Raw genomic sequence first — 13009 nt, forward strand, 5'->3', positions numbered from 1 at the left:
CTGGATTCTGTGGAGTGTGAATGTAAATAATTATCAAAAAAAAGTTGAATTTTTTATCAACGGTCGATAGAGGGCGCAAAATTGTGCAAACCGGAAGTAACATATTTAACTAAAATGGCCATAACTCGTGAACTGTTTGAGATATCTTCATGGGGCTTGGAATATATGTGTAGACCCTCAGTCCGGGGTCACAATAAAAAAAATGTGGCGTTTGGCTATTTGGTGGCGCTATAATTTGAATGAGCTAGAAAATGGCTATAACTACGCAACCCTTTGCCCGATTGACTTGATGTTTGGTATGTTGTCTCTTTGTCTCATTCTACATGAATATCTAAAATGACATTTGTGTATTTAAAAAAACATGGCCGCCATTGGCCAATGAAATTTGAGCGCTAATTACACCAGGTTAAATGAGGCCGATCAAAACGACACTCGCTGGGCTTATTTGTCTCATGGTCCTTAAGGTCTGTAAGAAATGTGAACTCATTCGGCCACCGGGGGTGAAATAACGCTTTAGGAGTGCTTAAACCATTGTGTATCACGTGACATTTGACATATACCCAAACTATTTGTATCATATGATAGCTCTCTTCATTCTGAACAACTTTTCCTCTGGAACCACTTCTGTCGATCAAACGGTTTGTGAGTTATCGCAGATGATGTCTAAAACCTACTTTCGCGAACTAGTCGTTGGTTTTTCGACTTAACGGAACAAAAACAATGCAGCTGACTTCTGTGGAAAGTGATTGTAAATAATTATCGAAAAAAAGCAGAAATTTCCTTTCACGGTCGCTTAGGGGCGCCAATATTAAAAATGGGCGGAGCCTATCACATTTAAATGGCCATAAATCCAGAACGGCTTAACAAATCATCATGGGGCTCGGAACATATGTGTAGACCATCACTCCGAGGTCACCTACAAAAGAGCGTGGCGTTTGGACACTAGGTGGCGCTCTAACAGCAAAAATGGCAAAATTGATGCGTATTTCTTTGCTTAAGCAATTGTGTATCACGTGACTTTTGTCATTTACACAAACTAAAGATATCATATGATAGGTCAGCTCATTCTGAATAACTTGCCTCTTGATCCATTGATGTTAATCAAACAGTTAGGACTGTTAATCATAGGTGCGACCGCTTCTAATGTATTAGAGAAAATAGTGCCCATGTTGCTGGTCATGTCATCGAGCGATTCTATATTAGTTGGAAAGGTTATTAGAGGAGTCAGATCTGGCAAGTTCTTTGCGAAACTATCTTTAGTAGTTGAGGTGATTGTTCTACCTTGTCGATAACGAGATATACATCTGTTTTCTGTAATGCGCAGTGTACATGTTATAAGATGGTGATCGGAAACATCGTCGCTCTGAGGTATAACATCGATATTGGTTAGATCGGCTCCGTGAGATATAATCAAGTCTAGGGTAAGATTAAGGCGATGAGTAGGTCTGTTGATGTATTGTGTTACACCGCAAGAGTCTAGCAGTTCTTTAAATGCCACAGCTAATGGATTGTTAGCAATATCTACGTGGATATTAAAATCTCCAACAATCAGTACTTTATCGACGTTAACCAATAGATCCGATAAGAAGTCTGCAAACTCTATCAGAAAATTAGTGTAAGGCCCAGGGGGTCTATACACAGTAACCATTGTAAGAGAGACCAATGGTTTTTACTTTTATTTGGAACAGTTATGTTCAACGCAAGCACTTCAAATGATTTAAATGTATGCATTGTTCTCCGAGTAACGGTAAGAAAGTCTCTAAAGATTGTTGCGACACCACCACCTCGACCAACCGGACGTGGCTCATGAATATAACCGTAGCTTGGTGGAGTAGACTGATTTAGACCGCAATAATCATTTGGCTTGAGCCAGGTTTCAGTAAGGCAAAGTATATCAAACTTGTTGTCTGTGATCATTTCATTTACAATAACTGCCTTTGGATTTAGTGATCTAATATTAAGTAGCCCAAACTTTAGGCGTTGGTTTTGCTCATTGAATATATTGTCTTTTGGTTTAATCATGATAAGATTGTTTCTCTGACTTTTTAATAAATTATTATTTGGTTGTATTATTCGGGGGACAGACACAGTCTCTATGCATTTGGAAGCAGTAACATTCTTAACAGGTGGGTGAGCGCAACACAGACTATGGTTAAAATTTTTACTTACTAGTCAAATGGTGCGTAGCGTCTTTGAGATGTTGTCAGACAGAATTTCCGCTCCAATGCTGCTGGGGTGCACCCCGTCAGGGCGGAAGAGCCTTGGTCGCTCCCAGAACAGATCAAAATTATTTACAAAGAGCAGCTTCTGTTCAATACACCATGACATTAACCAATTATTAAGCGTAAATAGTCTACTGAACTTTTCGTTCCCTCGTCGGTAAGTAGGAAGCGGCCCTGATACGATAATCCTGGCTGTGGGCGATGCGTTGCGAACAGTATCGACCAGACTCCTGAAATCCCTCTTCAAGATCTCCGACTGCCGCATTCTCACATCATTGACCCCTGCGTGCAGAACTACGGCTCCCACACTTGCATCCTCCTTCAGAATCGCAGTTACCTGCGCAGAGACATCGAGAACACGGGCGCCAGGAAAACAGTGAGTGCGCACCTTACCTTCATTGAAGGAGGCGCGTACGTTCCGGACGACTGAGACTCCGATGACCACAGCGTTGGATTTCGTTTTGCAGAGGGCAGCATAGCAATTTCTCGTAGAAATCTTGAAGACCGGTGGCGGCGGTGGGGGAGAGTTCATCGCTCCGGTCCTGGATTTCGCCTCTCGCCGTGCGTGTGCAGGAGTGAAATTCATTTCGGCTCGTCGTGATCTTGAAGCCTGGGATCTGTGCATAGAAACACACGGAGTAGAAGTGATAGGAGTATTACAATCACGTCGAAACTTACCGCAGCTTTGCGAGCGTCAGCCCGGGATGTTTCCAGTGCCATATTTCGTTCTCGCAGACGTGTTTGCCTCTCGAGTAGATCGTGGATCTGCTTCTCCAATGCTTCCAGTTCTGGTTTAGAAAAAAATAGGTTTAACCCTCTATGAGTTATCAATTTAGAACATAAATATTAAGAAATAACAGGAATAAACGATATATTTAGAAAAATGTTGACGGAGCTCTGTCTCAAACCACGCTCTCTCAGCAAACAGGAAGTGATGAGGTTCAGGTGTGTCCAATCATTCCTCCCTCTTCCTTTATAAGGAAAACATTTATAATTATTAAATATGAGATTAAAAATCTTTTTTGATTTTGAAAACCTCATTTTTTTTCAATGAGATGTGCAGTGAAGAACAATGATATTTTTCTTCAATGGGATCAAAAATTACTTGTCGCAGAATGAAGGCATTGGTTTTGAAATTTGAAACAAATATTGTTTTAGATCAAGTTTTCATTTTCTCAAATCCACTGCAATCGTGGCCATGTCACAAACCTTATTCAAAATTTCTCCCTTTGTGTTCAGCAGAACAAAGATATTAACACAGGTTTGGGACAATTAGTAAATTATGACAGAATCATAATTTTTGGATTACCTATTCTGAATTTGCCTCAAAGAAGCTGGTTTTGTAGTTTCATCTAAACATAGAACCCAGTTTATTGTAAAGTTTCATTAATGTGCAGCAACTGAAAAGCAGGAGTTTGGTTTGGATGAGAAAAGATATTTTTTTTGCTTTGGTCAACGAGTTTGTCAATATTGATTGACAATGATGATCAGGCATAACATGAATCCTTGTTTTTGGCGCCGTAAAAGCTGTAGTTTTGTATAACAAAAACCGGAAAAAACTAATGCACTCTGTAAATTGCGGAGAACGGGAATTGCGTGATAAATAAGGGAAACTCTCACGAATGCAACATTATGAGCAACTGATCAGGTTGATTAACAACTAATCGACCAACCTTAAGAAACGTCTGAAAGATATGTGCATCACAAAAAAGCGGGGAAAACACTTAATAAAAATGAATTAGCAGTCACAATGATATTTTTATGGATATTTTAAATTTAATATTAAGGCTTCCTTTGTAAGCATATCGGCTCATTATATACATATTTGTTTTCTTTAGCCAAATTCTTAAACTAGTTAAATTATATCTTACGAAATAGTCGCAACACACATTTTTATCAAGAAACTACTGCAATGTGATTTTCTTTTCATATCAATATTAGTAATATATGTGGTCCAAAACAGGCCTCCGATCTAGGATTTTGACCAAATCGGACAGATTTAACAACGGCCAATTTTCAACGACTATTTTTGGACTAAAGTTGGACGAAATTTAGACGGACCAAAAAAGACCAAATTTCGACTTCGATTTTTGGGATAATTTCGACCAAATTTCGACGTCGATTTTTTGGCTTATTTCGACCAAACTTCTACGGACCAAAAAAAGACCAAATTTCGACGTCGATTTTTGGTCTAAAAGACGGCCAGGACGGGCAGACTTGATTTAGCCCAAAAAAAGACGTCCAAATGACGTCTAGTGCTGGGTGGGTTATGTCTTGCTGTCCAGTCGGAACGAAAGCTAAACTGGGTGAAAACCTGTCATCCGGGGGTAACTGGACAGTTGCTTTGTTAGCGAATATTGCCATTTTCACCACCCTGGTTTCACACTTATTTTTTATCTGCTTTTCATGTGGTTGACACAACATATTTTAGCACACACGTTCTCTGTCCGCTGGTGAAAGTGTGCTTACCTGTGTATGTGCGCGCACATCGGGTCGGAACTCGATACAGAGAGCAGAGGAGAATTGTCAAGGCATGATCACATAGAAACAGGAATGACATGTCGCCATGTAAATAAGATAAATAACATAATGCTATTTAGTTGGTTTAATACAAGAACAAGGTAAAGACATGTTATATAGGAAGATGCGATATGCCAGACCCAACAATGCAGAAGAGCTGAAGGCCACTATCAGAGCAACCTGGGCTCTCATAACACCTGAGTAGTGCCACAGACTGATCGACTCCATGCCACGCCGCATTGCTGCAGTAATTCAGGCAAAAGGAGCCCCAACTAAGTATTGAGCGCTGTACATGCTCATACTTTTCATGGTCACCTTTCAGTTGACCAACATTTCTAAAAATCCTTTCTTTATAATTGTCTTAAGTAATATTATAATTTTCTGAGATACTGAATTTGGGTTTTTCATTAGTTGTCAGTTATAATCATATAAACACTTGAAATATATCAGACTGTGTGGAATGAATGTATACATTATACAAGTTTCACTTTTAGAATGGAATTAGTGAAATAAATCAACTTTTTGGTGATATTCTAATTATATAACCAGCACCTGTATATTGCCTATCATGTGTGAGAGAAAAGGGAACGCATAACAAGTCAGTCACTCTCTCCTATGGTGAGGTTACCCTTTAGTGCCTTTGTATCCTTCAAAGCTTTATTTATAACTTGGATCTAAATGAGGATGAAACAGGCGGATATAACAAATCATAGTTATGCACAGTGTTGGGTATTTAGTTAATATAATTGAATTACTTTTCCCTTGAAAGCGTAAGGGACCTTAATGCATAGCCCCGCTATCACGACCAAAAGTGTCAAGAAACGAGTTTGACTTATTACGTAGCATTTCTTTGCAAAATACACTTCCTCAGATTTCTAACAAGTTTTGCAACCTTCTTTTTAACCATGGATAACCGTGACAAAACAAAGATCCTTATTCCTTTTATGGGCAATTTCCCCCGGAACACCTCACATGCACATAACCAGAAGGGGGGGGGGGGGAGGAAGAACACACCCATAAATGTACTTTGTTCAGCTGTACAAGTGTGTTTGTTTGTTTACTGCATTTCGGGTGATGAATGTCACAGTTTTGTATAAAATTGTGGATATAACGCTGGATTTGCAGATCGTTGAAACTAATAGATTGAGCTGTCCTAGCGCCAAAACATGGAGGTCATGAACCGAATGTGATAAGTGAAACTATGTAAAATGTCTGTTTACTTTGCAATTGGTGCGAACGTGCATAATTTAAACAATAAAAACTTATAGTGAATCAGCAGTTATGCAGGGTTAATCCGGTGTTATATTGTCTGCTCTTGCTTTAGTTCCACTTCACGCCTCCATCAGCTTGACTGTTTTTGGAAATAATCGTACATCTTTTTCTGTCTTTTATAAATCAAATCCCTTTATTGTCACTCAACCATATACACAGGTGCAACAGTAGGTGAAAACCTTGGGTGCAGTTCAAACCAACATGGCAGTATGACAGACATTTCTTGTACACATGTACACAGTAAACACTTCTATTCAAGTTTTACACCAGAATACAAAAAATTACAAGTAATATGACACATAAATGTGATAAAACTAAAGACTCTTCAGAGAAATTAAGTATGCAAAACTACTCTATAGGTACTAAAGATTAATATAGCCCTTTTCACACAGATATCTCGGAAAATACATAGATAATTGTTTCAGATTTTGGCACGGGATAATTTGATTTTGGTTCATTCATACTGCCAGTCAATTTCTGGAATCTGTGGATGCGTCACACACATGTAAGGGACATGTGATGTGACGAGTAATGTACTACAATGTTATGTTATGTTTGAGCTTGTTTTTTGGAGCATCATCATTTGGAGTACCATATTAAATAACATGAAGACATTTTTAATGTAAAATAGTTTCTGTTTAACTGATAAAAGGAAGCCATATAAATCTAGGATGGGATGAAGGTGAGTAAATGAGATCATTTTTTTATTTTTGGGTGAACGTTATAATGACAGTAGAACAAATACCACTGCAATACATTGCTTTTTTAATACATGAAATATTTGCATTTTTATATGAATAAGCTACATCCCGTTTGATGCTTTATGGAAAGTCCTCATAGGGTTCACTGTCTCGACCAATAATATAATTTCTTAAAACGATATTGTGAGATTTACTTTAACATGTTCTTGTGTGCCTGTTTGTGTTAGTAGCTGGTTATGCATGCCCATATATGACCAAAGTCCGGGACACACACGGCCCTATGTGCTGGTGTGATGGAACCTTATGGCGGTCTGTCAGCATGTGACGTTGACAGGTAATCCCTGTATCTGTGACATGGATCACCTCTTTTCCTAGCTGCTTGTCTACAGATGGAAATTTAAGGATAAGCACTATAAGAGTGACAGCTGACAGAGCCCCACAAGACAGACAAGTCGCATGCAGCAGGAGAACATAACAGACACATGAATTATGTGACGCAAATCTACCTTGATTCCATGATTTCTTGGGGGAAACGAGAATTGTTTTGAAGGAGAAATCAAAACATTGTTATTTCTATACCGTTTTTTTTGTTTCAGACTTTGTAAAAATCCTTTAAACACTATTTGGACATGACTGTTATCAAGGTTAAACCGTGAGTATCCTGCGTGTGCAGGGGGGTATAATATTTTTTGTCGGTGATGCTGCTTTTTTTTTAACTGTTTTACTTCAAGTCCTAAAGCAGAAAAACTAATGTAGACAGTTTAATCCACAATAGATTAAAGGAGTCTCATGAATATTTTCGTTTGGTTTAGATGTAATGCAAACTGTATACATGATTTAAGGGTAAAAAACGCTGTATTTTCCACATACAGTGCATATTTGTCCTCTTTGCCCCACCTCTCTGAACAGCGCAGATTTTAATAAAGCTCATCGCTCTGAAAAGCGAGGTATGCTATGATTGCCAAGTTAACCAGTGCATAGTGATTGGTCGAAACTGCAAGCGTGTGACGGAAATGTAACGCTTCTTACCATATTTAAAACATCAGGTTCCAAAGCAATTGTACTGACAGGTACCCCCACCTTACTTACGTATACATTTGGTCGGTCTTAAGCTGGATTTAAACTCGAGCGTCTGATCTACGCCTTAGCCTCTTCGTCGTAGCATACGTGTCAGTTTTCATTTATACTTCTACATTGTTGTCGGTGTCGAAAGGCTATGACCATTAGGCGTCAGTGTCCTCGCGTGTGTTGCTTGTTTGTGGTTACCCAAGAGCCGAAGAAGAAGCAGCTCGCTTGGGAAGCATTTGCAGTGATAGCTGCATGTGAACAGTCACTTTTGTTGCAGATTTGAGATGTTTAATACAGAAGCACAAATAGTTTACATTAGGGATGCACCGAATATTCGGCCACCGAAAATTTTCGTCCGAAAATGGCCCAAATGGTTTGCATACACCCTCGTTGTCTGAAATGTTCAGTGAAATCCTGCATGAAAGTGCCTCAAATAATAGGTAGTTCTGTTCTTAGGCTTCTATATGACTATAAGATTGTAGCCATATTTCTGCTAGATATTTTTTTATTTGATAAAAAATTGTATTATGCACTGGCCCTATTTAAATACACTAGCTCAAATCTTTCTAAAATGTCAGGCAGATGACAAGCTCAACCGCTCAACAGCTAGATGTTTATCTGTCTGAAGTCCCCATCCCCAGAAGTGCTGTACATTATTATTTAATGAGTAGGGTGAAGTTAAACATTTAAGTTTGAATTTTATTTTATACTGTGCATTGTAGCAATGTGCTAAATAAATATTTGCATAATTTGTAATTGATTTATTCTTTGAAACTTTAATATTAATTTATGCAATTGCAATGCCTTGATTTTAGTAAAGTTAGTACAAGGTCATAGCCATAAATGCAATGGTACTAATAATTGGCATAATTTGTTACGGTGTCGGTTTTCGGCCTTGGTTTCCTCTTTTTCGGTTTTTGGTTTGGGCCAAGAATTTTCATTTCGGTGCATCCCTAGTTTACAAAGAGTATTCATTCAAAAATGCATTGGAGTAGACATGACTCTATCGCAGAGTTTTTTGACCTGAGGGAGGGGTTCAAAGAGACCAATCCTAGCGCTTGCAGTCCGCTTAGGGTCCACGTTGAGTTTTCGTGTTGATATATTTTAGGAGAGGTCCTTGTCATGCTACGGCGTAGGTCCTATGCTCGAGTATACATCCAACTTTAATCAACTATCACCAACTGAAGTAGATTTGTGGGGGTGTGGTTACACAAGCCGTTTCAGGCAGGTCTGGGTTAGCATTCGCTTTTACATAGAATGCATCTTTTGTTGAAGACACTTTAATTTTTGGAATTTTACATGTCTAATACATGCATGGGCCACTTATAACAACACCAAAGACAGAGAAAAACACGTATTGGCGCCATAGGACCCCTTTAAAGTTCAAGTGTGGAGTCACGGTTTTAGCTTTTGAATTTAAATATAATCTTTTCTGCTAATTTCCTTAACTTGTAGTTACAATTGCTGGACATTTTTTTCGACCATAGATAATGTGCTCTTAACAATAATACTATTAGGGTAAATACAATTGTAAATTCGGTTATGGGTGAGGCAGGATGCTCTGTAATTTTTTGCGAATTTTGTGCACACACCTGCGATCTAAATATCCCCAAATATAGGGAACAGGTCGTCTGGTTATATGAGGTTTTGATAAACTAAACACAGCTGTTGTCTGCTGACTCACTGCCAATTGGATGTTTTGTTAGCAAGTTGTTAGAAGGTGTGACCTGGTTTACACACTGCAGCGTCACTCTGCATGTGATCGGGTCAGTAGGGTTGGGGTAGGGGTTTTGTCACACAAGCAAGTGGCCCTGACAACAAAATGGTTATATGAGAATAAATGGCTACATGGTAAAATAGAGTAGACCATTGTATGTGTATTTTTTGTATTGCTTTAATCTGGTTGTTGAATGGTTTCTTACATATTAGAAGCGTCGTTTGTTGCATTGAGGTGTTGTTTTTGTTTCATAGAGTGCCCACTGTTCCGGTGAAGAATTTAAATGGGTCCAGTCCTGTTCACCCAGCTTTGGCAGGTGAGAAACAACTTAAAAATAAAAGTTTTTAAATAGTGACTGATGTTTAAATGCAGAACGATCTGGATCAATAAAAAGAATGTACAAGCCTGAAATTCCCAATTGTCAATGGTTAGGTATAACTGGTATTCTAATGAGTGCTGCTGGACTCCCAGTCTGCTTGACCCGCCCACCCAAACTTGTGCTCCACCCTCCTCCCGTCAGCAAGAGTGACATCAAAACTGTGCCAGGTCTTAGCCACTGCTGCCGCAAGACCACAAAGAAGCAGGCCCGCAAAGGTTAAGAGTGTTCACACTTTCAATCAGAATAACTGTGTCATATTTTTAGATTAAATCTTTATTACTTCTAATTACTATTTAAATAAAGTAAATTCCTCTTTCATTTGAGCAGGTAGAACTTCAGAGGAAGTTGTTAGAAGATATCTCCAGAAGGTCCGCAACCCACCGGAGGAGGTTAATATATTTATTTCCTAATTACATTTAAAAAAAAACATTAATTGTATAAATTACCTTTTTTATTGTACTTTTGTACTTATTTTAGGATTGTACCATATGTATGGAGTCTCTTTGTGGTCCTTCTGGCTATAAGGGCCCAGGTGTTGGTGGCGTTTCTCGGGCAGAGTCAGTTGGACGCCTCTCTCAGTGTGGACATCAGTACCACCTGCAGTGCCTGGTGGCAATGTATAACAATGGCAATAAGGATGGAAGCCTGCAGTGCCCCACCTGCAAGACCATCTATGGTGTTAAAACAGGAAACCAGCCACCTGGCAAGATGGAATACCATGTCATTCCTCATTCACTTCCTGGGCACCCGGACTGCAAAACCATTCGGATTATATATAACATACCCCCTGGCATTCAGGTTAAACTTATTCACTTTCTTTATACATTTTCCATGTACACATAACATTGTAACACATATCACTGCATAACCCCAAGCACATAGCCTTAGATGTTATAATTCTAAACTTCTCTGCTTGTGATTGTTTCAGGGTCCTGAGCATCCCAATCCTGGTAAGCCCTTCACAGCACGTGGATTTCCAAGGCACTGCTACCTCCCTGACAGTGAGAAAGGCCGCCTTGTGAGTATTTGTACACTTATAAACACTATCATTTAACTCACAAACCTTTGCACTATACCTTCCATTCTAAAGTTAATATTTGAGATATAAAGGTAATATTTGAGTTATTATGGCTTGAATCAAAACAAAGCATCTGCAGTTTGATTGATATTAATTGAAATGCACAATAAAAAAGTTAAATAGAGTGATCTCTTTTGGGAAATAAACTTTATAAATATTTTTTCAAACCTTGTAAGATAATTGCCTTTAGCTTATACTGCCAACAAATGTGGAGGGTGCAGCATTATGCAGAAGCAAAGATTTTCAATAGCTGGTGTCAGTGTAGGAAAATTACGATTATTGACAAAAAATTATTTATGATACTGGGATAATTTGGGCAATGTTGATCTAAACATGTCAGCTGCCTAAATAAAACAGACTAAATCATGCCTAGAGTTTTCCGCAAAATGGCTTTAATTAGAAAAGATTCTCTCCAATCCTGCTCCAATAGGTGTTGAAGCTGTTGCTGGTTGCATGGGACCGCCGGCTGATCTTCTCGGTTGGCACATCCAGTACTACAGGTGAGACAGATACAGTCATATGGAATGAGGTGCACCACAAGACCGAGTTCGGCTCCAACCTGACAGGCCATGGTTACCCTGACTCCGGTCACCTCGACAACGTCCTAGAGGAGCTGAGGGCACAAGGCATCACTGAGGAAGAGTGTCTGAGAGACTAAAATCTCAACCCACAAAGACTGAATGTTTTGTTAGTGTTGCCAAATCTGAATTCAATTCCCAGCTCATGTTTCTCAGAATCCTGAGAGATGTTTGAAATGTACAAAGTTGAAGGACTCTGAAAGATCAGTAAGTTCATCGCAAAAATTATTTTAAATGCTAATAGGCCTCTTACTGCTTAAAAACATTGTTTAAGCCTGTCAAGTGTGGGACAGTCAAATGCGAGAACTGTAATTAATAAACAATCTTGCACTGTGTGTGCTATTGTGGTGAAGCTGTTTTTTTTTAGCATTTCAGGTACTCGTTAGCACCACAAAAGCTATATTTACAGTGCAATTTTGTCAGTAGTTCAACCTGGGGTGCAGACATATACGAGAACCGAACTGCCGGTGTCTGTTTAATAATTTATTGTATTGTAGTTCTGTGAAGGATAGGCAAAACAAAGGTACTTCTGTGCATGTAGTTGTTTCATTTGGCACGGAGAAATTACATCCTCAGTCTAACTGAGGCCAACACTTGTCGCTAACTCGGAAATCTCCAGTTGCAGTTTTAGTGAATGTTTACTGCCTCTTAGTGGCACTTAGTACCATACATTCCAGTAATAACCATGGAATTTATTTGACAACATAGTTTTCAAAAGTTTGCAGTATTAACATTAACCACTTATATTTGTACTTATTTTTAAACTAATTTAGCTTAGTTTGGTTGTTTTATATCATTCAAATAAGAAAACTATTGTTATGTTTGCCTAACGTGCCCCGTTCACACTGCCAGGGAAAGAGCGACATGATCTCATTCATTTCATTGGGAGCATTGCGACAACCAGTGACACGAGCGACAGTGACTGTGGGTGACAGAAAGTGGGTGTGTCTAGCAACGCTACAAATTTAAGATTTGCTCAACTTTAAGCAAATGATGAGCAGCTTTCGGGAGCGACTATGAATAGGAGCCAAGCAGCTGAGCTCATGTCATCCGTCTGTTACTGCAGGGTTCGTTTATAACTGTTACCAGAGCAACTAAAGCTAGATATGCCTGGACAAGCGACGCACAATGACAGAGTCGCTGGCGGTGTGTACGCAGTTTTAAGATTATTCATAATATTTCACTGCAACTGTTTAGTTCCTCAGCATTAAAGAAATGTTGAGCAAAGGTCACACTGTTGGCCAACAGATTAACAACGTACACATCTCCTTTCAATCTCCAGTTTCTTACAGACATTAAGAAAGTTAAAATGAATAAGATTCTTGGTTATTCAACTTCCTGTCAGAGATGAAAAACTATGAACGGGGCCTGTTCAGAACTGAGCCAAGCTCATTATAGTCATCAGTGCTACATTCATGTTGTGACATCATCGTCTTAGGACAGAATACGCCAATAAGGTTTAGAATCTCCAAAG

The 13009-nt window shown here is 39.0% G+C and overlaps 1 protein-coding gene across 1 annotated transcript in view; it reads left to right on the forward strand.

Moving 5' to 3' along the window:
- dtx4a (deltex 4, E3 ubiquitin ligase a) overlaps window positions 1-11870 on the forward strand; it is a 54283-nt gene extending 42413 nt beyond the window's left edge. Inside the window, exons 3-8 of the mRNA XM_056747213.1 lie at window positions 9755-9816; window positions 9933-10094; window positions 10207-10268; window positions 10357-10677; window positions 10808-10897; window positions 11388-11870. Of these exons, the coding sequence (XP_056603191.1) occupies window positions 9755-9816; window positions 9933-10094; window positions 10207-10268; window positions 10357-10677; window positions 10808-10897; window positions 11388-11615 (925 nt within the window). The 3' untranslated portion in view covers window positions 11616-11870. The remainder of the gene's footprint in view (window positions 1-9754; window positions 9817-9932; window positions 10095-10206; window positions 10269-10356; window positions 10678-10807; window positions 10898-11387) is intronic.
- The last annotated feature ends 1139 nt before the right edge of the window (window positions 11871-13009 follow it).

This window comes from Triplophysa dalaica, chromosome 1 (assembly GCF_015846415.1).
Source record: "Triplophysa dalaica isolate WHDGS20190420 chromosome 1, ASM1584641v1, whole genome shotgun sequence".
NCBI lineage: Eukaryota > Metazoa > Chordata > Actinopteri > Cypriniformes > Nemacheilidae > Triplophysa > Triplophysa dalaica.